Here is a 23,622-nt window from a genome sequence, read left to right on the forward strand (position 1 = left end):
AGGGACACACGATGGGGAAAAAGGAAAGGGTTGGGTAATTGGAGATAAAAGGAGAGTAGAGGGCGGAGTTATGGAGCAGGCCAAGGGGAAGAGCAGGGAAAGACAGGGGTTGGTGCCTTGGAGGCAGGGCTGGTTACCTGTAAGAGCTGGCACCTGTGCCCGCTCTCCTTTGCTTCTTGTAACATGTAGAACTAAAGCCACTATTTGTAGTTTATGTTCCGTTTTCCTTTGACAGATGTGGCTAAAGCCTTGTAAAAAGTCTGAAATTGCACCACACCCAGTTTACATCTGTCCAGTTTACAAGACCAGTGAAAGAAGGGGTACACTGTCCACAACTGGACATTCCACAAACTTTGTGATTGCAATGCGAATCCCCACTGATCAGCCTTCTGAACACTGGATTGGCCGTGGAGTTGCTCTGCTCTGTCAACTTAGTTCTTAATAATGTTCTTACCTGCATTGAAATTATCCACTGAAAGTGTGTATGGATGTTACAAATGTCATTTTGTATTTGGTACCTGTGGAGTTAGGGTAATTTAAAAAATATAACAATTGGTTTTATTTTTCACTGTAGATCTTTCTAATTATTTTTGTTGGTACATTTTTGTTTGAATACTCCTTTATAATTGTATGTGCAACAATACAATAAAACAGTGGTGTGCATTGTCAGGAATTTATTAAGTAAAACTTCAAATAACCAGTTTTGTTCGTTCAAATTAGTATAATACAAGCTTAGAACATCAAAACTTTTGTTTACTGATAAGCAAAATGCTTTTTGATTTCACTTGTAACAAACACAAAGTCTATGGTACCTTAACACTGAACTTTTCCACAAACTTCAAATTAATTGGTCAGGTTCCATAATCTTTGGCTTTTATGATGAATTATCAATATCCACAAGAATCACAGGTTCCACAACTTACATTTATCATATTTTGGCCAGCTGCACTTGATCACATATGATCGATTATACATTGATTTATACAGTGACAAAAGGAAATGTCACACAGTGACAGGCTAAAGTGGGCATACAAAAATTAACTCCAAACTAATACAAATAGCAAGCAATCTAGCTGATTACTTAGGGACACGTAAACCTGGTTCTGAGGTATTACAATAGGAGGAATGTTAAAATTTAACCCATTTGACACCATCGGCAATTAGGCAATAATGTACATCATTTTCAAACCTAAACCAGAACTTGTATTATGTGCGACACTGATAATGAGTTCTCATGAAACAGCACCATGAATCTAGATGGCATTACAGTTGGTACTGCCACCCATAAACAAACACCCAATACAAGGCATGCGAGAGAAAGTTCTCCAAATAGCTGTTACACATATCACTTTTCCTGATCTAATTGTACTAAATATTTAAGCATTGATTTTGTCTTCTCCATAGATATTTAAAATAAGTTGATTATTTAAGTTTCATACTGAACCATGGAGGCAATCTTGCATCAAACCAACTGACAAACAGCAGCTGTTGTGGAAATTAATCTATTGTGCTAACAAGTATCACAATTTGCTCTGAAAAGTACATGTACCACTCAATTGTTACATACAAGGCAAAAAGGACCATACAATAGTTCTCATCAAAACTGTTAATTGTTACAAGTGGATTACAATTTGATCCTCAAAAATGGCAATTAGCAGCATGATGGCAAACCCACAGAGCATCCCAGCATTCTGTAGAACAAAGTGCCCAATGTTAGCCTGGCTACGATTATCCGTTGGACGATGTAGCATTTCTGGTAACTGAACATGAGGAGAAGTGAAGAAGCAATTAGGATTTATTTTGAAAGCAAACATTTCAATTAATACATCTATCCTGCTATTATAAATTTTTCCCAATCCTATTCATCATGGAAGTACATAAATCTTTAGCTCTCATCTTTTCCATCAAAGGGAACAATTTGCCTTTGTACATTCTATCTGAATGCATTATTTGAACTATCATATCCCTCTCAACATTCCCAAATTCTTCAGCCTTCCCTCATAAGCTATGAAATATATTTGATAAAAATTTTAACATCAGAACATTCAAATTGTAATATAGCCAGTGTTTCATTACCGGTTTCTTGCTTTTGTACTGCACACCTCTAAGTCCAGGTTCTTATCACCTTTAATCAATTTCTCAACTTGTCCTACTTTCAAACATTTATGTACGTAGACACAGAATGCTCTTATTTACAACACAATGTAGATTTAAAAAAAAAGAATTGTATACTTCACATTGTCTACCCAATTCATCTTATCAAAACATGTCAAGTATCACTTTCATGTGTTCAACTTAATCTGACACATTCTGCTCATTCCAGACACGTGTATACTCTGTAACTTCCTCTTTGCATCCAGGTCATGATCATAAAAGTTTATGGCCCTAGCACTGATCCATCAGCAGTACTACTCCCCCGATTACCTAGCACCTTGAAAAACTATCCATACCTTATCACATTCTTGGAGCCAAGCTAATTTCTCACTCATGAAGCCACTGGCTTTATGCGGTGGAGTTCAACTTTACTGACATTTTAACTGGATACCATAGAACAGTACAGGCCCTTCAGCCCTCCATGTTGTGCCAACCCATATAATCCTTAAAAAAAAGTACTAAACCCACACTACCCCATAACCCTCCATTTTTCTTTCATCCATGTGCCTGTCCAAGAGGCTCTTAAATACCCCTAATGTTTTAGCCTCCACCACCATCCCTGGCAAGTCATTCCAGGCACTCACAACCCTCTGTGTAAAAAACTTACCCCAATGTCTCCCCTAAACTTCCCTCCCTTAATTTTGTACATATGCCCTCTGGTGTTTGCTATTGGTGCCCTGGAAAACAGGTACTGACTATCCACCCTATCTATGCCTCTCATAATCTTGTAGACCTCTATCAAGTCCCCTCTCATTCTTCTATGCTCCAAAGAGAAAAGTCCCAGCTCTGCTAACCTTGCTTCATATGACTTGTTGTCCAAACCAGGCAACATCCTGGTAAATCTCCTCTGCACCCTCTCCACAGCTTCCACATCCTTCCTATAATGAGGTGACCAGAATTGAACACAATACTCTAAGTGAGGTCTCACCAGAGATTTGTAGAGTTGCAACATGACCTCTCTACTCTTGAACTCAATCCCCCTGTTAATGAAGCCTAACATCCCATAGGCCTTCTTAACTACCCTATCAACCTGTGCAGCGACCTTGAGGGATATATGGATTTGAACCCCAAGGTCCCTTTGTTCATCCACACTCTTAAGTAACTGACCATTAATCCTGTACTCAGCCTTCTGGTTTGTCCTTCCAAAATGCATCACCTCACACTTGTCCGGATTGAACTCCATCTGCCATTTTTCTGCCCAACTCTGCATACCTTTTGGAAGTCTATTCTCATCAAGTCAAACTACTCTCATTAAAGTGAAAAAACTAACAGTTGTGTCACTGTTTGGCCAAACGGGTTATTTGCCTTTCACAAATCTGCACTGGCTTCCAATAATTGATACTCCCAACTAACTTAATTCTGTCCTGGATTCACACAAAATGCTGGCAGAAATCAGCAGGCCATGCAGCATCCATGGAAAAGAGTAAACAGTTGACTTTTCAGGCTGAGATCCTTCATCAGAACTAGAAAAAAAAGATGAGAAGTTAGAGCAAGAAGGTGGGGAAAGGGAGCAGTTTTCTCCCTCCACCCACCTCCTGCTCTAACTCATTTTATTTTCCACTCCTGATGCAGGTCTTAGCCTGAAATGCCGACTATTTACTCGTCTCCATGAATGCTGCCTGGCCTGCAAGTTCCTTCAGCATTTTGTGTGTGTTGCTTGGATTTCCAGCATCTGCAGATTTTCTCATCTGTCCTGGATTATTGTTTCTGCAAATAAAGTAGACTGTGGTCGCTTCCCTTTTTGAGCAATGATTCACCATTGGAATTCTTCAGTTCCTTGACATCATCAATACACCTAAGCCTGCACTTTTAGAATTACTATCTGTCCCTTAACGCAAGGTGCAAACCAATGTGAACTTCGTGATTTAGCTACTCTATATACAGCCAACTGTGTACTTCCTTCTTTCAATTTTTAGTGTATCTAACATTTTGACTAATTTTCTTTTACTGTCTATACACCAGGTTCTTTACTTGGACCAGTGGATCCTTGAGTACATCATGTTAAATTTTTCACATATTTAATTTCATCCAACATTTTTCCATTAGTATGCTGCAATGATAAAATGTGCTATTGAAGAATTTTGCACAGATGCCACAAACTTCAGTTGCTAAAAAGCAGTAAGTGTACAGCATCTGAATAGAAAGGAGCAAAATCAGCAAAATGTCTGAAAGACAGACTTAGATGAGATCCTTAAATGATGCTCTCCATGTATTACTGTCAATTTGAAAATAAAATGCGAGGAGGTTGACAAGGACAGAACTGATAATGTTCCAATCTAATTAGTGCACTGCAGTTCATCAATTTTGTTTTGGATGGTTTATATGTGAAATGTTCAGTTTTATTGCAGTGAAACTTTTACAGGTGCTTGATAAATGCATGCAGCTGCCCAGAATTCCCAAGGCAGGAAACTACTTGTGTCATCTCTATGGATGAAATTATGTTTTAAGTACCTTAATCTACTGAATTGCAGGTGGGGTTTGTACTGACAGTGGATCATACAGAACCTTTCAGGGATTAAGATTAAGAAGATTCTTCATTCCTAGTCCTGGTTTCAAACGATGCAATTTTTCTCCATTATCTTAAGAGGCCAGAACAGCTGCTCAATATTAATAGGGACAAATTGAAATTTTTCAACCTCCAAGTGAGAATCCGTCTGGTAGGCGCTTCAGATCCCTCCAGACTAAGACTAATAGGCATTGGAGAAGTTTTTTCCCTACTGCGGTCACTTTGCTGAACAGTTAACTGCCGGTTAACTGTCGGCTATTACTTGGATTGTACTACCTGTATGTATAATCTATATTTTCATTTATATTTATCATTATTATTGTTATGAGCAGAGAGACAACATCTGCCGGAAGTAAATTCCTTGTATGTGCATAGGTACTTGGCGATTAAAGTCTGATTCTGATTCTGTAAGTGGAATAGGCAGCATTGCATTACATTTCAGTGTAGTTAACAATATATCCTCTCTAAATTCTTACAATTAATATTCCAATGAGTTGGTGGGATCAGTGTTGATGCTTATTCTGCATTCTGTATTTATATTTCAGTTTCCCTACAAATACCAGGGAGTTTTCAATACTATTAAAGACATTTTGACAAAAATACATTCAGTAGGTCTTCATGCCTAATGCAAAACAATGAATTATTGCTGCCTGAAGGTGAATGGCAGCTTGGTTATTTTCTTCACCGTTAGGCTGTAGCCACAATATCCACAAATAGTCCTTTAGAATTAACTGCAGCACACCTGATCTTTGTCAATAATTTCATATCAGTATGGAAGAACTGAAATTGTTCAACATTGTTTCTCCAATCTAAACTGGCAAACTTCTGCAAAGCAGGTAGCTGATCAATACTTGATAAACAATATTTATTGATCCATTGTGTAACAAATTCTATACTGCAACAACTTACTGACTGACTCTAAAGAGCCATCTTACTCGACTATTCTCAGTGGCCACAATAAGGATCACTACAGAAATAATCACCCCACACACTGCCCCAGAACCCATCCTGATCCCCTTGTCCTCCACTCAGGACCAGAGGGCCACTACTGGCAAAGCAGGAAGCCAGCAACAACTCCATTCTTTGAGCAAGCTTCCTGTGGAGCGTGACTAGTGCCAGCAACTGGGACCAGGTTTAGCAACAGATCAGAGGATCAAATTCCTTTGAACCTAGAGTTTGACATGAATTGAATGACACTTAAGTAACTCATATTTTGAATATGGTACAGAGGGGACTGAAATTTCTTGTCTTTGATTGTACTTTACAGCTCTCAAAACTAATTAAGATATTTAAACTACCATTTTCCCATTAAACATTTTGCTAACTGAAGAATAAATAAGAAAATGGAATTAAAATGCTTCAAAAACAAAGATACAAAGTTAATAGTCTAATTGCAGTATCTTCTATAATATGAAAGCATGGACTACTATTAATATACAATAATTGGAAGCCAATAAATGTAAAAAAGAATGATTCCTCAAATGTTCCTCAAACACTCATAGTGTTCCTCAAATACTCAGACTCATCTTATTTAATGAGCAGAAGTTTAAGGCCCTTTCAAATAATTATTGATTTTGTTTTCCCAACTGAAGGGTTTTTCAAAGGTTTTGTTTTATATGAAAGGAGCTAGAATATAATAATGGCGTCAGTATTGCAAAAGCAAGGGGAATACTGGACTCTGCCTTTCTTCACTCCGTTGTCCCAAACTCTCAGTGCAGAAGAGCTTAATAATATAGTATTAAAAAAAACCCTCAGCAATATTTAAAAAGTGCACATCCATAAAGCCTATGCCTGCATTTTATGACTTGGAGAACTTTCATTTAAGTTCAACTTAAATTTGATGAAATAGATTTTTAAAGATCATTAAATCCACTTCCCCTAGAGTAATCTTTTTTTTAATTCAGCGAAATCAGCTTGCGTATAATGAGAGAGGTTGGTGAACAGTAGAGAAAGAATAGAAATCTCAATTGAATGAAAGCATTTGGAAAATTTTAATTGCACTCTTAATTTTCCAATGGGTTTTAAAATTAGCAATTGAAATAACTGCTAAGCTACTTGTTAAGTTCAACATGAAAAGGAAAAAAAGGAACTAAAGAAAATAAGTCGAGCATTTGAAACAAATTAAAAAAACAGACGTAATCCAACAAAAAAGTGACGAGATTCAGTGCAAGAACCAAAACTGCTCATTCTTCATTACCCACATCTTGGATCTGGAGCAAATTGGAATGTGAATTTTTAAATGTTTACAACTAATTTATACTGACAGAACAATTTACATAAACTGCTAATAAAACACAATTTAATGATAAGTTTAGGTATTGTAATCACAATTTCTAGTGAGGTTTTTATCAAATAAATATGACACGTTACTCATTTTTAAGAATGTTTTATGTTTGCTGATTTAGTAAAAGGTTTGGCAATAATTTAGAAAACTGTTAAAATTAGGTTCAATTTAATTACTGAAGTGCATACCTTATGGCACAACGATGCAGATTATATTGTCCAATAGTACTTACCATATCTACCAATGCCACATATAGGAACATGCCTGCCGTGATGGCAAAGATCCACTGGGTTAAATTATGGGTATACTGTCCCACAGCTATACCTATTACTACACCAACATATGCAAGTAGAGCTGACATGAGGTTGTAAACGATAGCTTGTTTCACAGACATTCCTGCATTAATTAAAACAGCAAAATCACCTGGAGAGAAAAAAAATTACAAAAGTTACAAAACTGTAAGATCCCACTTTTTTAATTGATTTTTTAAAATTTCATTTGGATCAGATGTTTTAATTTTAAAAATCTAAGTGTTTCCTTAAAGGGAAATCTTGCCTGTCAAATCTGTTCGGATGCTTTGAGGAAATAACAGCAGGATACCTAAGGAGTGTAAGTGGATGTTATTTATTTGGATTTTCCAAAGGCATCTGACAAGGTGCCGCACACGAGCTGCTTAACAAGACGAGAACCAGTAGTATTACAGGAAAGATAGGTAGAACGCTGACTGGCAGGAGGCAAGAGTGGGGAAAAAAGACAGCCTTTTCTGGTTGGTATTGGGACCATTTCTTTTCATGCTTTGTGGCCAAATTTGTGGACGATATGAGGATAGGTGGAGGGGCAGGTATTGTTGAAGAAGCAGAGAGGTTACAAAAGGACTTAAGAGAGATTAGGAGAATGGGCAAAGAAGTGGGCAGATGGATTACAGTGCCAGGAAGTGTACTATCATGCACTTTAATAGAAGGAACATAAGTATAGACTATTTTCTAAATGGGCAGAAAAGTCAAAAATCTTAAGTGCAAAGGGACTCATTTAGGATTCTCTAAAGGCTAACTTGCAGGTTGAGTCAGTGGTGAGGAAGGCAAATGCAGTGCTAGCATTCATTTAGAGCGGACTAGAATATAAAAGCAAGGATGTAATGCTGAAACTTTGTAAAGCACTTGTGAGCTCTCACTTGGGAGTACTGTGAGCAGTTTTGGGGTTCTTATCCAAAATGTGCTGACATTGGAGAGGATTCAGAGGAAGTTCACGAGAATGAATCTGAAATGAAAGGGATATGACGACCATTTGATGGCTCTGAGCCAGTCACTGAAATTTAAAAGAATGGTAGGGGTGGGGGTGGAGTGTGGTGAGGAAGTCTCATTGAAACTTTTTGAATGTTAAAAGGGCTAGCTAGAGTGATTGTGGAGAGGATGTTTCCCTCACATCCTGAGAGGGAGTCTAGAACTAGAGGGCAAAGTCAGAATAGAAGGACGTCCATTTAGAATGAAGATGAGGAATTTCTTTAGCCTGATGGTGGTGAATTTGTGGAGTTAATTGCCACTGGCAGCTTTGGAGGCCAGGTGATTGGGTGTCTTTGAGGAGGAGATTGATAGGTTCTTGATTAGTCAAGGCATGAAAGCTTATGGGGAGAAGACAGGAGAATTGGGTTGACAGGGAAAATGGATCAGCAATGATAGGCCGAATGGTCTAATTCTTCTCCTATGTCTTATGTTCTTATGTAACATTGCTTATCACAAAACAACAGGTGGGTTTAGGGTGACTTCAATTGTATTAAGCATACCCAGCATTTATCTTGTCTCAAACTGTCATTGTGGTTGGATTATAATACAACTCTAATGTATTAATTTCAGTAAAACACACACTAAACACCAAATTAACATTCAGAAATCCTACAGAGTACTGCACAAGTCAAATATCAAGATACATTTAGCAACAGCTCTAAAGCCCAGGAAAGAGAACAGGTGTTAGTTATTTATATGGCTACCAAAATATTTATTTTTGGATCAATATATTGCTTATCCCACAGCTAACAAGGCATTTTAGTATGATAAAATTATTAATAATTTGCTTCCCAGATTTGCCAAAGCAAACCAAATCTCTCTATTACTCTCTCACTGTAGCATCTGTATTTAACCTCATGCCTAATTTTTCAGATTCCCAATACTACTGGCATTTTAACAGAAAAATATCTGCTTTTAAATAATGTGGTTCTATCCTCACAAAATTCATTTTGATGTGTCAAGAAATGGAGGCTTCATATTATATCTTGGAGCGAAAGAATTTCAATACTTCTGTTCCAGTTGTCCTTTAGAGTGATAGAAGAAGCTAGTTCTAAAGAAAGAAACCTCTTGCACTCGATTTTTTATTTCAGTTTTCTCCAAAGGTGAAGGAAATATAGCTGCTTTAATGTTACTACTTCACCAAGAGAAAATTTAGGTAATTACATAAACTTTTGAAAAAAAAATGCCATTACTTGTTAAATGACAAGAAAATCAAGAAGCAGACAATTGCAGTATATCACATTTGTAGTGTGGAAGTTTTTTCACATCCACTGCCAATTGGAAACAGGGCAGACAAAATGAACTCAGCACCTGAACTACAGATTCTCTTGTGTTATTTCCAACAATATAGCTGAAAAAAAGGGGAAAAAAGAATCCAAGAAACAGATTAAACTGTTTTTGAGGGCAGCAATAGATTATTGGATTTGCTAGTAATTGTTTTGAGCAAAAGAATAGTTGTGTAGATACAATAAAAATTGATTTGTCCCAAATAGTTGCTACTAACACAGCAACTGAAATAGTATTGAAATATTCTGCGTTTTTATAATTGTATACTTGCTAACCATAAATAAAAAACAAAAGCTGACAGGGCATGTAAAATGCTGACAACTCTGAGAAAAGGCCTGAGTCTAGGCCAAATATAAAAACAAGAGTTACACAAATGTTAGGCTCAATCTGTGGTCATACCAAATAATTCCATTACTGAAACTGCAGGAAATTAAAGTGCACAAAACTGTATTTTGCTGAGACAAACACTAAACTACAGAAAGGGAATATACAAGTACTTAAATCAAAGAATTTAGTTTCTAGGGAAGTGCTGACAGCAGAATTATCCTTTAACTTTTTTACTGTTGTTAGCATCTTGAAAACCGCTAAGTAGCATCAGCTTCCCTGAGTTGACAGCGTTACCAGCAACCAGCTTTTTGGGGTTTAAATCTGTTGTGTAACTAATCTATCAGTAATATTATAAATATATTGTTATATTAAGCAGTCATTATTGTTTAAATGATTCGTGATGGTTGTATGTATGAAATGCATGACTGGTATACGTTGTTGTGTCACTGTGTCATATGCGTGCATCTCGCTTAAAGTAAAAACAAAGTTAGACTCACATTCCTGGCTCTCTTGTTTTGAAGTTACAAAACATAATAAAATCTCACACAGTCTTGGAGTTCAATGAAGGACAAGAGGAGAAAATGCTAAATGGACAGTTGTGCCTTCACTAACACTTTAAGTAAAGCTATTAGTTTGTAAAGGTTCAGTAAAAATCCCAATGGCATTAACTGTGGGAGGGCAGAGTATTCTTCCTGGTCAGTTTTCAAATCTCAAAAGTTTAGGGTTGAGATTTATGAAGGATGGAAACCTAGCTCTTCAATGGTTGCTGATCAGGTATAGAAATGGAATGGGTAACATTTTCGAGATAACTGGAGTTCATGGTACCCCCAAATCAAGCACTCAGCATCAATTCAGTATGATTTAAATTGCAAAGAATGGGGCGTGGGGAAGGGGTGGATGAATGATACTGTCTTCCAAAAGGAACTGACAGGTCACCAACAGGTTGACACAATATACGTGAAATGTACAATATACACATGTACCAATATAAAAGATCTAGACAATAAGAACTAAAGATGGGTAGATCAATACAATTTTCTTCCTAGTTAAGTTGAACATACTAGTGTGATAAATGGTGAGATACATCAATAAACAAGCATGTGAAGCTCAGTTGAACAAGATAGGAAGCCACTGGTTTGGAAAGGTTGCAGTACATTTGGCTCTGTGTCATTTTAAATTTTGAATGTGGAATTGCTGAATGCCATTCAGAAAGCTATTCAGAACAGGTGCAAGCAGTGAAGAACATATAGCAGTGTGCCAATCCCTTGCTCCTAGTGATGCTGGGATCATGGAAATATAATGCCATAGAAAACTACTAAACGCTTTGTTATGAGTGATGAACAGACCTGATGGAAATGGGGTGCAGAGTTAACCATTCCCCCCCCCCCGAGAACTATGAACTATTGCTGTTGCTATGCTGCTACTGAGAGAGAGAGAGAGAGAGAGAGAGAGAGAGAGAGAGAGAGAGACTGTTGATCTATTGTATTTTGACTCTTCCTGGATTATTTACCTTTCACTACAAGGACTTTACTTTGCTTGTTAACATTCCTCAGGAGACAGCAGGAGTGGCCTGATTTGATGGACACAGTCATTCAGAGTTGATGGATAGCTGAGACCCCGTGAGTGGGGATAAAAGACAGGTCTGGGGAGACACCCTTCAGACACACCAGTGGACACTGACTGAGTGTTGGGAACCCACAGAAAGGTGGGGGGGTTTCAGAGACCAAATCAGGAGATCGGTCAATAAAGCTCACAGTGTTACAGCAGGGCCGGTGGGGACTTGTGTGTGTGTCCACTCATGCCAGAGTGACGAGTCCACCACAGAAGAACGGTCTGGCTGAAGAACAGATGGGTCATAACTGAATGACCACAACGATACGACAGAATCAGAAAGCAATAGGTTTGCCTGCTGTAGCTGTTACCTCTTGCTCGCTCTCTCTCTCCAATGATTACAACACAACAACCATAACTACCTCAGCATACATGAACTGAACTTTATACTTTTCTATGACAATTCATTTACCCCTAGACATTGATAGAGCTTGTTTATTATTGCTTATTATTATTCCTACACTTTTAGGTTTATTACTGCTAACTTGTTTTATATGTATATTTGCATTTTTGATACTGTATTGTGTAGTTTACTAATAAACATCTTTAGTTTGGTACCACCAGACTCCAATGGGTTCTTCTATCTTTGCTGGTCTGACACCTAGTTACGGAGTACGTAACAGCTTAAAAACTGCAGATGCAAGATGGGAATTCAATGCATGTGATTAGCTCATGTTCAGAACATTCGTGAAGAAATTTTGCCCCGGAAATAGAATCCATAAAATAACATACTGCCTATGAGCCATAACAAAACTGGCTTGGCTCTTAAATGAATGGGAGTCTTGACCTCAGAATAGAAGGACATCCTTTTAGACAGAGATATAGAAGAATATCTTTAGCCAGAGTATGGTGAAACTATGAAATTCATTGCCACAGACGGCTGTGGAAGCTAAGTCATTGGGTATATTTAAAGCAGAGGTTGATGGACTTTTATTAGTAATAGCATCAATGGTTGCAGGAAGAAGGCAGGAGAATGGGGTTGCAGGGAAAAATAAACCCCTCAATGGTCAATGGTCCAAATGTCCTAATTATGCTCCTATACCTTTTGATCTTACGCTCACACACTTGATCAGACATGAGTTAATTTTATTCTTCATTTAAGAGCCAAGCCAGTTTTGTTATTTAGATACACTACACTTGGTCCCCTCTTCCAGATCATTAATGTATATCATTAACAGTTGTGGGCCTAGCACCGACCCCTGCAGCACACCACTCACTTCTGATTGCCAACCAGAGTAACACCCTTGTATCCCAACTCTCTGCTTTCTATTAGTCAACCAATCCTCTATCCATGCTAATACATCATCCTCAACTCTATGCATCCTTATCTTATAGATAAGTCTTTTATGTGGCACTTTATTGAATGCCTTCTGGAAATCCAAGTAAATAACATCCATCTGTTTGCCTCTGTAGGCTTATTATATCCTCAAAGAACTCCAGTACGTTTGTCAAACAGGACCTGCATTTGCCGAATCCATGCTGCATCTGCCTGATGGATCCTTCCCTTTCCAGATTCCTCGCTATTTCTTCTTTAATGATAGCTTCATGCATTCTGAGGTCAAGACTCCCATTATTGGAAACATCCTTTCCATATCCACTCTATTTACGTTTCAATGAGACTTCCCCACCCTCCCCAAATTCTTTTGAACTCCATCAAGTATAGGCACAGAGCCATCAAACACTCCTCATATGTTAACCTTTCCTTTCCAGGGATCTGCTCAGATTGCTTCAAATGTGGTCTAATGTCTTTTAAAGCTCCAGCATTATATCTTTGTTTTTACACCCTAGTCCTTTCAAAATGTGTGTTAACATTGCATCTGCCTTCCATACTACTGACTCAACCTGCAAGTTTACCTTTATGGAATCCTGTGCTACAACTCAAGTCCCTGTGCACCTCCGATTTCTGAATTTGCGCCAATGTTTAGTCTATATCTATTTCTTCTACCAAAGTATGACCATACACTTCCCACTGTCATATCTGTGTCCATTCTCTTAATCTGTCCAAGTCCTTTGGTAGACTCAATGCTTCCTCAACACTACTTGATCTTCCACCTATTTTTGCATCTAACAAACATGGCCACAAAGCCATCAATTCTGTGATCCACATAACATGAAAAGTAGTTGATCCAACACTAATCCTTGCAGGACACCACAAAGGCCCCCTTTATTCCAATTCTTTGTTTGCTGACAGTCCTCGAATCTTCTGTCCATGGTAGTATCTTTCCTGTAAAAGCCATGGGGTCTTATCATGGTCATTATGTATGGTAGAGATGACTCAGAGAGGGTCACAGTAGCGTAACAGTTAGCATGATGCTTTATAGTGCTAGCAATCACTGATCTAGGTTCAATTCCTACCACTCTCTGTAAGGTGTTTGTATGTTTTCCTCATGATTACGTAGGTTTCCTGTGGATACTCCGGTTTTGCCCCACATTCTAAAGAGGTACAGGTTAGGATTAATGAATTGTGTGGTTGCCACATTGGCATTAGAAGCATGACAACACTTGTGAGCTAGCAAATACACGGACTGTGTTGGTCACTGACACAAAAATAACACACTTCAATGTATGTTTTGACATACTTGTGACAAATAAAGGTAATAATTCCTTTTTCTTTTTTTCAAAAATAAGGAACATCTTTAAACACCGGAACTACCAGGATGGCAACACCTCTTCTACATTAATTTAATTCAATATATTATTAAGAAATCTATCTGTACACTTTTCTGCACATTGTAGATGAAAAGACTCCAAACAAGGCTACTAACCTGCAACTGGCTCACCTAAAGCCACAAAGGCAGGTTTCACCTATGATGAGCCAAATGGAAGGTGGGTGATGTGCAACTGGGTTTAGAAAAAACGGCAAGCTAGTTTGAATACTTTTGAGGATGGATTCTTAAAGTAGCACATGCTTAAAAATGGCAAAATTTCCTAAATTCAGTTCCTATCTTACACATCTGAGAAACTCATATCTCATAACAAACTCCCTACAATACTGCAACTTGTACAGGTACATCACAAAAAGCCCATTTACTTATTTCATTCATACCTACTTGTTGTTAGTACAACTACAGATTAAATGTACTATCTCAACACTGACCCCTTTGATTTAATCAAAATGCTTTCCAACTCTTCCTCAGCTTCTACTCAAGGCAAAAAACTTCCACATTACAGAATTGTTATTACTCTGCTCTATCCTCCGTCACTATGTGAAAAATGTGACCATGTGATACAGAGCTTATGTTGCCGGTAATCAACAGGAACTCAAGAAATGCAGCTACGATTGGTACAAATTCATCATGGTAGTGAAACAATACAGGGACAAAATCCAGACGCAACTTTCCACCAACAACACACGCAGCTTATGGCAAGGTCTGCACACCATTGCAGACTTTAAAGCTCAACACAGTGGAGTTCCCAATATCGCTGCCTCTCCCCCAGACGAGCTAAACCTTTTTTACGCTTGATTTGATGTTGCCAGCACTGAGACCCCGAAGAGACCTACAGCTGATGCGACCTGCAGAATTGGTCATCTCTGAGGCCGAAGGAAGGTGCTTCCAATGATTTGACAGTCGCAAGGCCATGGGACTGGACAGCATCCCAGTGTAGGTACTCAGGATGTGTACAGCACAGCTGGTAGGTGTGTTTACAGACATTTTTAATCTCCCCCTCTCCCAGGGTAGAGTGCCCTCCTACTTCAAAACATCCATCATTGTCCCTGTACCAAAAATGATCATGGTAACATGTCTAAACAACTGCTGTCCTGTTGCACTCACCTCAATAATAAGCAAATGCATTGAGAGACTGGTCAAGGACCACACCTGAAGCATGCTACCACCCATACTGGACCCCTACAATTTGCCTACCGACACAACCAATTGACAGATGATGCAATAGCCACAGCTCTACACACCGTCCTTACACATCTGGAAAAGAATGCTTATGTGAGAATGCTGCTCATGGACTACAGTTCAGCATTCGACACCATAGTTCTCTCCAGGCTCAGCATCCTGACTGGCTTCATCACTGTGTGGTATGGAAACTGTACTTCGCTCAATCGCAGGACTCTGCAGAGTGGTGCAGTCAGCCCAGCATCTGTAGATGTGAACTACCCACTATTCAGGACATTTACAAAGACAGGTGTATAAAAAGGGCCCAAAGGATCACTGGGGACCTGAGTCACCCCAAGCACAAACTGTCCCAGCTGCTTCCATCCAGGAAACGGTACCACAGCATAAAAGCCAGGACCAACAGGCTCTGGAACAGCTTCTTCCACCAGGCCATCAGACTGCTTAACTCATACCAACACAACTGTATTTCTATGTTATATTGACTATCCTGTTCATTTATTATAAATTGCACATTGCACAGAGATGTAACATAAAGAGTTTTATTCCTCATGTGTATGAAGGATGTAAGTAACAAAGTCAATTCAATTCAAATGCAAGTCATCACTTCTTATTCCTTTCCTACTGGAGCAACCATCATTACACACTATCAAAACACGGTTTCATTTTCTCTTTGCTGGGGGAATTAATCATACTCTCTCATTATACTGCTATAGATTTTCAACCACAGCATCATACATAATTTATAATTAACATACACACACTATATATATATATTATACACACACATAAATGTAAACACACACACACACACACACACACAGAGCTTATAATTCCTTGGAATTTTAAATTTTTGCTCTTTCTGCTCATACTTTTGATATTAGCAAAATTTATTATGAACATTTTCTCTTCCCATTTCAAAATCAGTGACACTGCAGGACAATTTATTCTAACAAAAGTAAAGCAAAATACCCAGCTCGTGAGGAAGCTCATGACAAAACACAGCGATGGAAGTACTCAGTCCCCCTGTGATGGAAGCACTGAAGGCAGCACCTACAGGGAAGAAAAAAGCCCTGTTTAATCATACAGATAAGTTATGCAATCACGCATTTATTATTTAGAATCAATAGAAGAATGATATTTACAAAATTTATATTGAACATTCAAACCTTTATCGTCATTAACTTTACATTTTTTAACAGGTGCAATGCACTGAAGGGAACCTGCAGGCTGTGAAAAGCACAATGCAGAATTATCTTCTTATTTCATTTTAATGTAAAATCTGTAGCACAGTTGAAAGCAATTGCTGTATTTATTGGTGAGTTTTAAGATTACCGTCAGAATGAAGGTGATTATTCAGAATGTGCAACAGTTCTTAGTTAACATTTTAATTGCAGGTATGAAGAGCATCCACATCATCTTTGCCTTGCTAGTGCTAACCCAATTTTAAAAATGCAATGCTTAGTCTAATCCATGAATTCTCAATATTAGAGTAAAAAAACTAATAAAGACTATGGTTGTATTTTAATGTAGTCATTTTTAGTTTATTCACAGAATATCTACCACAAATATTTTAAAATTCAATAGTTCTCTAAAAAGCTATCTTAAATTGACCACATTAGAATTTTGGAGAAAACGTTAAATCTAATCGCTCTGGGAATTAATGCAAGACTTAAATCGTTACCTAAATTATCCAAATTGTGAACAATCAAATTTTTATGCTATCACTGGAGAACTCGAAACTGAGCCAAGTAAGAACTTCAATTCTGAATAGCACAAGATCAGGCCTATGATGCATCGATAGTGGGGGGTTGGGAGGTTGCTGATATTTGCAGATCATAATGTCCATCCCCTTGTATAGTGACAGAAGCAGAATCCCATCTTGAACACATTAAACAAAATTCTAAGTATAATTCAACTCTGTGCGATGGGGTCCTGAATTACCCCTATGAACTGTATTTTTGAAGAGAGAGAGGGATTTGTTGTTCAACATCGGACACCTTGTTATTAAGAGAGAGAGAGAGGGAGAGGGAGGGGGGGAGAGAGAGAGGGGGGAAGAGAGAGAGAGAGAGAGAGGGGGGGGAAGAGAGAGAGAGAGAGAGGGGGGGAAGAGAGAGAGAGGGGGGAAGAGAGAGAGAGGGGGGGGAAGAGAGATAGAGGGGGGGAAGAGAGAGGGGGGGAAGAGAGAGAGAGGGGGGAAGAGAGAGAGAGAGGGGGGGAAGAGAGAGAGAGAGGGGGGGAAGAGAGAGAGAGAGAGAGGGGGGGGAAGAGAGAGAGAGGGGGAAGAGAGAGAGAGGGGGAAGAGAGAGAGAGAGAGAGAGAGAGAGAGAGAGAGAGAGAGAGAGAGAGAGAGAGAGAGACTGACTGACTGACTGGAGATGGTGTTATGGTCTCTCTGCAAGCATGTTTATGCTTTTACAAGGATACTGTCAGCTTCTGTATTCCTAGAGAGAGAAGGGAGGAGCTGTTTGATGGACAGCTGGTGTTCAGCATGGTTAAATAAACAGGTCCGCTGATGGACCTATAAACACATGGTTTTGGACACTGAATTAGCTTTGTTGTGCCTACAGAAAAGGTGAGTTTTGGAGGATCGAACAATGGCTCTCACAGTGTGAAAAGGGTGTGACCGGTGGGGAGTTAGTCCTGTGTCCAACCCTCGCCTGGGTTAATAATTCCACCACAGAAGAATGGTCTCCTTTTTGTGGTCACATTCGGTGACTTTAAAGGAAGAGAAGAGGGGAGAGGAAGGTTTGAAACAGAAGAAACCTAGTGACAAACAGGTCACTATTTGGGTTCTCTCCTCTATAGCCCGTAAGGGTGAGTTTGAGTTCCATTCGAATATGAAGGTGTGACTGTCACGTAGCTAATCCACAGGAGTGGGTTCTCTGGTGAGGGGAAAACCTTTGTGATTACCACTTGTGTGTTACCCTTGTTTGGGTGTGATAGTTCACTGAAGAAAGGCACCCCTGTGGCAAATCAGTGTAGAGTTATTCCGTATGTTGTGGAACTGGATAAGTGGCTATCACAGTTGTGTGTTTGGGGTAACTTTGTGTGGAAACTACCTGTGTGTGAAAATCCTGGCCTGGGTTGGTAGTTTTACCACTTGAAGATGGTACCTCAGTGATAAACTACTGCTGGTGATAATCCATACGTAGATTCTGTTTGAGTATCCTGTGGCCACCACTTTGGGATGACCCGCAACTGAATTCGGGTGTGGTACCACTTGTGTTGAAAGGATATTCGTTGAAGATCACTGTCGGTGATACTTCGTGTCTGGAGTGGAACAACTTCAGAGATAAAACCTACTGTTATTGTTATTTTGGAATATCGACGTAATTGCCTTCTCATAACATATGCCTTTGGATTACAAATCTCTGTCTCTCTCTCTCCATCACTACTCAATACCACAAACTGAACTGAACTTCACTCATCATCGTAAGACTGTATCCATTTACCCCTAGGCTTGAAGAAGCTTGGTTTTCCTATTTCCACACACACACATATATATAAAATCATTGCTAACCTGTTTGATATATCTGCATTTATATTACTGTATTGTGTAGTTACTAATATATAGCATTAGTTTATAGCAATACCAGACTCCATGGTGTTTTCTATTTCTGCTGGTTCTTTAACCCATCACAGGGTACGTGACATCTGAAACACTATCAAGTTTTGATAGGGTAGCATGGTAGTGTAGCAGTTAGCATAATGCTATTACAGTGTCAGTGACATGGGTTCAATTCCACCACTATATCTGTAAGGAGTCTGTACATTTTTCACGTGACCACATGGGTTTCCTTCAGGTGCTGTGTTTTCCTCCCACATTTCAAAGATGTACGGGTTAGTAAGTTGTGGACACATTAATTTGGCACTAGCAGCAGGGCAACACTTATGGACTGCCTCCCGCAAATCTTCAGACTGTGTTGGTCATTGATGATGTATTGCATTGTATGTTTCAATGTACATGTGACAAATACAGCCAATCCTTAAAATAATAAAAAGACTTGTTTAAGTTTCAAAGTAACAGGAAATTTTGTACATTACTGTAATGTAACTGATACTCTTTCCAGATTTTGTTTACAGCGAATTACATCAGGACCCTGCAGAAGCAATGATTTTGGGAAACAGAAGCTAGTATTTTCTCCTTACCTACTGCAAGTCCATCACTGAAGTTATGCATGCCATCTCCCATGATAACCATCCAAGCAATATTCGCTATGCCGGCATCTTGCATCTCTTTATTAGAATGGCAGTGACCATGAGAATGATGTGTAGAATTTGAATTATGCTTTTCAGACATCATTTTACTTTCATGATTTTGAGTGAAACAATCAATTTCACTGTGCGAATCATGGATGTAAACAGACTTCAGGTCAGGAGTGACAGATGCCTTCGACGGGGACCTCAGTGTGCCATCAAGATCAGTGAGCTGGGTTACCTCGTGCTGCTCACTGAAACCATCCTGTTGGTCTGTTCCTGAAAAACAGGAATTACTACTGTCAATTGAAACTTGTATTTGCTTCAACTTAAACTGAAAAATTATTATTTCATGCAAACTCCTTCCAAGTGAAATTTAGTTCAGTGTTTCAAATATTTTGAATCTACATAAGTACCCTGAAAAACTAAACACCGTCAAACCTTTTGTTACGAAAGCTTGGGAGGCAGAGAATTCACTGCTCCCAGCACTGACTTGAGATATGACGCTTCAGCAAAAAAAGGGAGAAGATGAGAGCACAAGAACCACCAAAGCAATTACAGCTTCAAGAAATTGATACATAAAAACAGCAGAGCAAACTTACAGAGATAACACATTTACAACTTTAGTGTAAAACATCTGATCTGAAATGATTTTCTCTTCTTCACAGATTCTGCCGTACCTGCTAGGTACCTTTCTTCAGTTGTCCACTACTCTGTGGTATTTTGTTTTATCAAAAGTATAGTCAAGAGCAGGTATTCATGTCAAGAGGGGGTTAGAAATTTGTGTATAATCGGACAAATGTGTAAGTGAGAAGGAAGGATATTTGTATTGGAAAAGGAAGAAGGGTAGAAGATGAGTGGAGGAATGGGGGTGGAGAGAGGGGAGAGGGAGAGGGGAGAGGGAGAGGGGGAGGGAGAGGGAGATTCCACAAATGAGTGTGGGTTTTGAAAGACAGTGGTCATTTATGTATTCCTACCAGAGGAACCAAAATTATGGATTGCTTCAGAAAGGATACCTCCAACAAGGTAAGACCAGTGGTTTCATTTTTCTTGCAAACTGGTATGAAATCAGTACTGATATAATGGTTGTCATGGACCTGGCAGGCTAACGGGCCTGTTTCTGTCTTGTATCATTCTATAAGAGGAGACTGAAAAGAAGAATGAAGAGTATAAATGGTTAAGGAAGAGGCCAATAAAACAAAAAAATGCTGGAAAAACCTCAGCAGGTCATGCAACATCTGTGAAAGAAGAAACAGTTAATATTTCAGGTCTAACATGCTTCTGCAGAACTGGAAAAGAAACGAAACACACTCAAAATGCTGGAGGAACTTAACAGGTCAGGCAGCATCTATGGGTGGAAATGAACAGTCAACATTTTGGGGCCACATCCCATGAAGATTTCAGCAGCAGATTGGGGAGGTATGGGTAAAACAAAGTGAATCTTGCCAATACAGGGGAAGCGAAATTTAGAAGAGATTAGAACACTAAACAAAAACCATTATACTTGGAAAAATGCAGTCAATTTGGGAGTGGGGTTTCCATGGAATGTAAATGAATGCAGAAATGTGTTAAGGGGATTCTTCAGCAGGGTTTCAGCATTACCAGATAAAATCTTCTTCAGGAGCAGGAGAAAGGCGTAGAAATTGACTGCAACATTTCTAATAGACTGGATTATTATTTAGTAATGTATTGATAAGTCTTTAAGAGATCCTGAGTGACTGTGGAAAAGGGGAGATTGTAGAAAAAGACTACCTGCAAAAGAAGTCAAAAGGATTGATTTATATTTTTCTGCAACAGCCAGCAACACATTTATAAGCAGCTAAGATGCAGTTTGTTAGGATTTTGGATCATTCATCATTCTGCTCTTTAATTCAGATTGTATTCTTAGAAATTTGATTGATTTTTATTTTCGTTTAAAGCAGTCACATTAGATACAGGCAGGCATTACCTACCTGGATTCCTGGAAAGCTTTTAATAAAATATGTGATGAGACTTCTCCACAAATCAGTCTTGTGGAACTCACAGTTTGCTAACATGCTGGATTCAGAATTGGGAGAATGGCCACTGGCAGAAAACAGCGAACAATTAATTTGTCTTGTTTTTGTGAAATGTTCATCAGTGGTAGCTTGCTTGACTTGATACCAGTGCCATTATTTTTAACCAGTTTTAATAATAACTACATTACACAAATTCGGAGGATGGGGTGATCTACTAATTTATGAGAGTAAGCAAGCATATAATAAAGGGTAAAACTAAGAAGTCTTGAATTTTCCAGGCAGGTTCAATGTGGTGGAAGATTAGACTAATGCCTGGCCAAACATACTTCGAAACATGTACATAAAGCATTGAATCAAATCAATATTGTGTACTTACACCCAAATAAGGAACAGAACTAAACATGGTGAAAAAAAGAAACTGGAATAACTTAACATACTATTTTACCGAGAATATGATTACAAGACAATTCGCAATAAAGCATTAACAATCTGTCCCTGTTCAAGGTCTTGATTAAGGCTCAGCTGGAATACCCTGTTCAGTTCTAGTTATGTGATATTGAACCAGGGAAAACACTATCAAGTGAAGATATTAGATGCACCTTTCCCTAAAAGGATGAATCACATAATGTGCCAGGCATTGTGCTCTCTAAGCTCCACAGGTGATTGGCCAAGCAGTAACTGAAATGCTCCCCTGTACATAGCCTTTGTTGCCGCATAGCTGAATTTTCTTTCATATTTTAATATAATTTTGAAATCTATGTTAATAAAATTGTGAAATATCCTGAATTAATTATGTGTTAATAAATATAATCTATAAATTTTCTAAATAATAAGTATACCATAACCTTTACTTTGAAACATTTTAAGGCTTCAACATACTTACATTATCAGTGTTTCAAGTTACAACACTTAAAAATTGTAACAATAAACACAGAGTGGAAGTCAGTAGCTCACTGTTAACAAGCCACTGACCCTCTAAATGTCAACAAAGAAGTACTCAGCTACTATTATGAACTATGACAAAAGCCTTGCATCAAAAATATCACAATACTACAATTTCAAATTAGTTGTTTCTGAGAAAGTTAAAACTGGTTCAATTCACTGATATGTTGAACTATGTGCTTAGAAACAAAGAATTTGTAAAACTATCAATTCTTATTGACAGCATAAACAAAATGAAGGAGGACCTCAGCATTATGAAATAACAAGCGAAATAGTCAAAGTAAAATCAGTGGATGTTGTTTATTTGGAATTTTCAGAAAGACATGGACAAGGTGCTGCACATGAGACTGCTTAACAGAATGCTCATGGTATTATGGGAAATCTAGTAGAACAGAGAAAGGTTGGCTGATTGACAGGAGGCAAAGACGTAATAAAGGGAGGCATTTTCTGGTTGGTTGCTGATGACTGTGGTGTGCCACAGAGATCGATGTTGGGGCCACTTTGCTTCACTTTGTATTTCAATGATTTGGATGAAGGAATTGATGGCATGTGCACCATTTATGGATAATACAAAGATAGGTGGAAGGGCAGGTAGTGTTGAAGAAGCAGAAAGTCTGCAGGAGGACAGATTGAAAGTGTAGACTATTTTGTAAACGGGAAGAAAATTCAAAAATCATAACTGCAGAGAGACTTGGGAGTCCTCATGCAGGATTCCCTAAAGATTAACTTGCAGGATGATTCAGTGGTAAGGTGGTTAGGAAAGCAAATGAAATGTTAGTATTTATTTTGAGACGACTAGAATACATAAGCAAGGATGTAATGTGGAAGCTTTGTAAGGCATTAAGCTTTGCTCTATTGAGAAAATTTCCTACCTGACATGGTTTTAAGGTCAAGCCATTCACTTTCTGACCTTCGGTTTAATTTGTGGTCTGACAATTTTCGTCCAACAGCAGCTTCGCCGCTGAGAATTTTCTGCTTATGCCACTTCTTTTTACCCTGGAAATTAAAATTTAGAAAAGCAGTTGCATTAAGACATTGTAATCAATCAAAAATTCAAAGTCCAATCGTCTATTAAGCTAATGCTGAACAGACTTTGCAGTCAACTTGTGATAATCCTTTGCTTTACAAAGGACTGAATTACTCAGTAATTCAGAGTGCTGCAGTGGCTGTGCAATGCAGATTCAGGCCA

At 38.5% G+C, this 23,622-nt stretch overlaps 2 protein-coding genes across 5 annotated transcripts in view; one reads left to right on the plus strand and one right to left on the minus strand.

Annotated features, from left to right (window-relative positions):
- Nucleotides 1–693, plus strand: part of dnah7 (dynein, axonemal, heavy chain 7) — a 262,198-nt gene extending 261,505 nt beyond the window's left edge. The window contains exon 64 of the mRNA XM_073046961.1: nt 236–693. Within this exon, the coding sequence (XP_072903062.1) occupies nt 236–442 (207 nt within the window). The 3' untranslated portion in view covers nt 443–693. The remainder of the gene's footprint in view (nt 1–235) is intronic.
- Nucleotides 660–23,622, minus strand: part of slc39a10 (solute carrier family 39 member 10) — a 59,185-nt gene continuing 36,222 nt past the window's right edge. For all 4 annotated transcript variants that reach the window (XM_073046960.1, XM_073046957.1, XM_073046959.1 and 1 more), the window contains 5 exons: nt 23,306–23,429; nt 19,447–19,773; nt 16,267–16,347; nt 7,177–7,367; nt 660–1,760 (listed from right to left, as the gene is read on the minus strand). In XM_073046960.1, coding sequence (XP_072903061.1) covers nt 1,614–1,760; nt 7,177–7,367; nt 16,267–16,347; nt 19,447–19,773; nt 23,306–23,429 — 870 coding nt within the window. In that variant the 3' untranslated portion in view covers nt 660–1,613. The remainder of the gene's footprint in view (nt 1,761–7,176; nt 7,368–16,266; nt 16,348–19,446; nt 19,774–23,305; nt 23,430–23,622) is intronic.

This window comes from Hemitrygon akajei, chromosome 5, assembly GCF_048418815.1.
Source record: "Hemitrygon akajei chromosome 5, sHemAka1.3, whole genome shotgun sequence".
In the NCBI taxonomy this organism is placed as follows: domain Eukaryota; kingdom Metazoa; phylum Chordata; class Chondrichthyes; order Myliobatiformes; family Dasyatidae; genus Hemitrygon; species Hemitrygon akajei.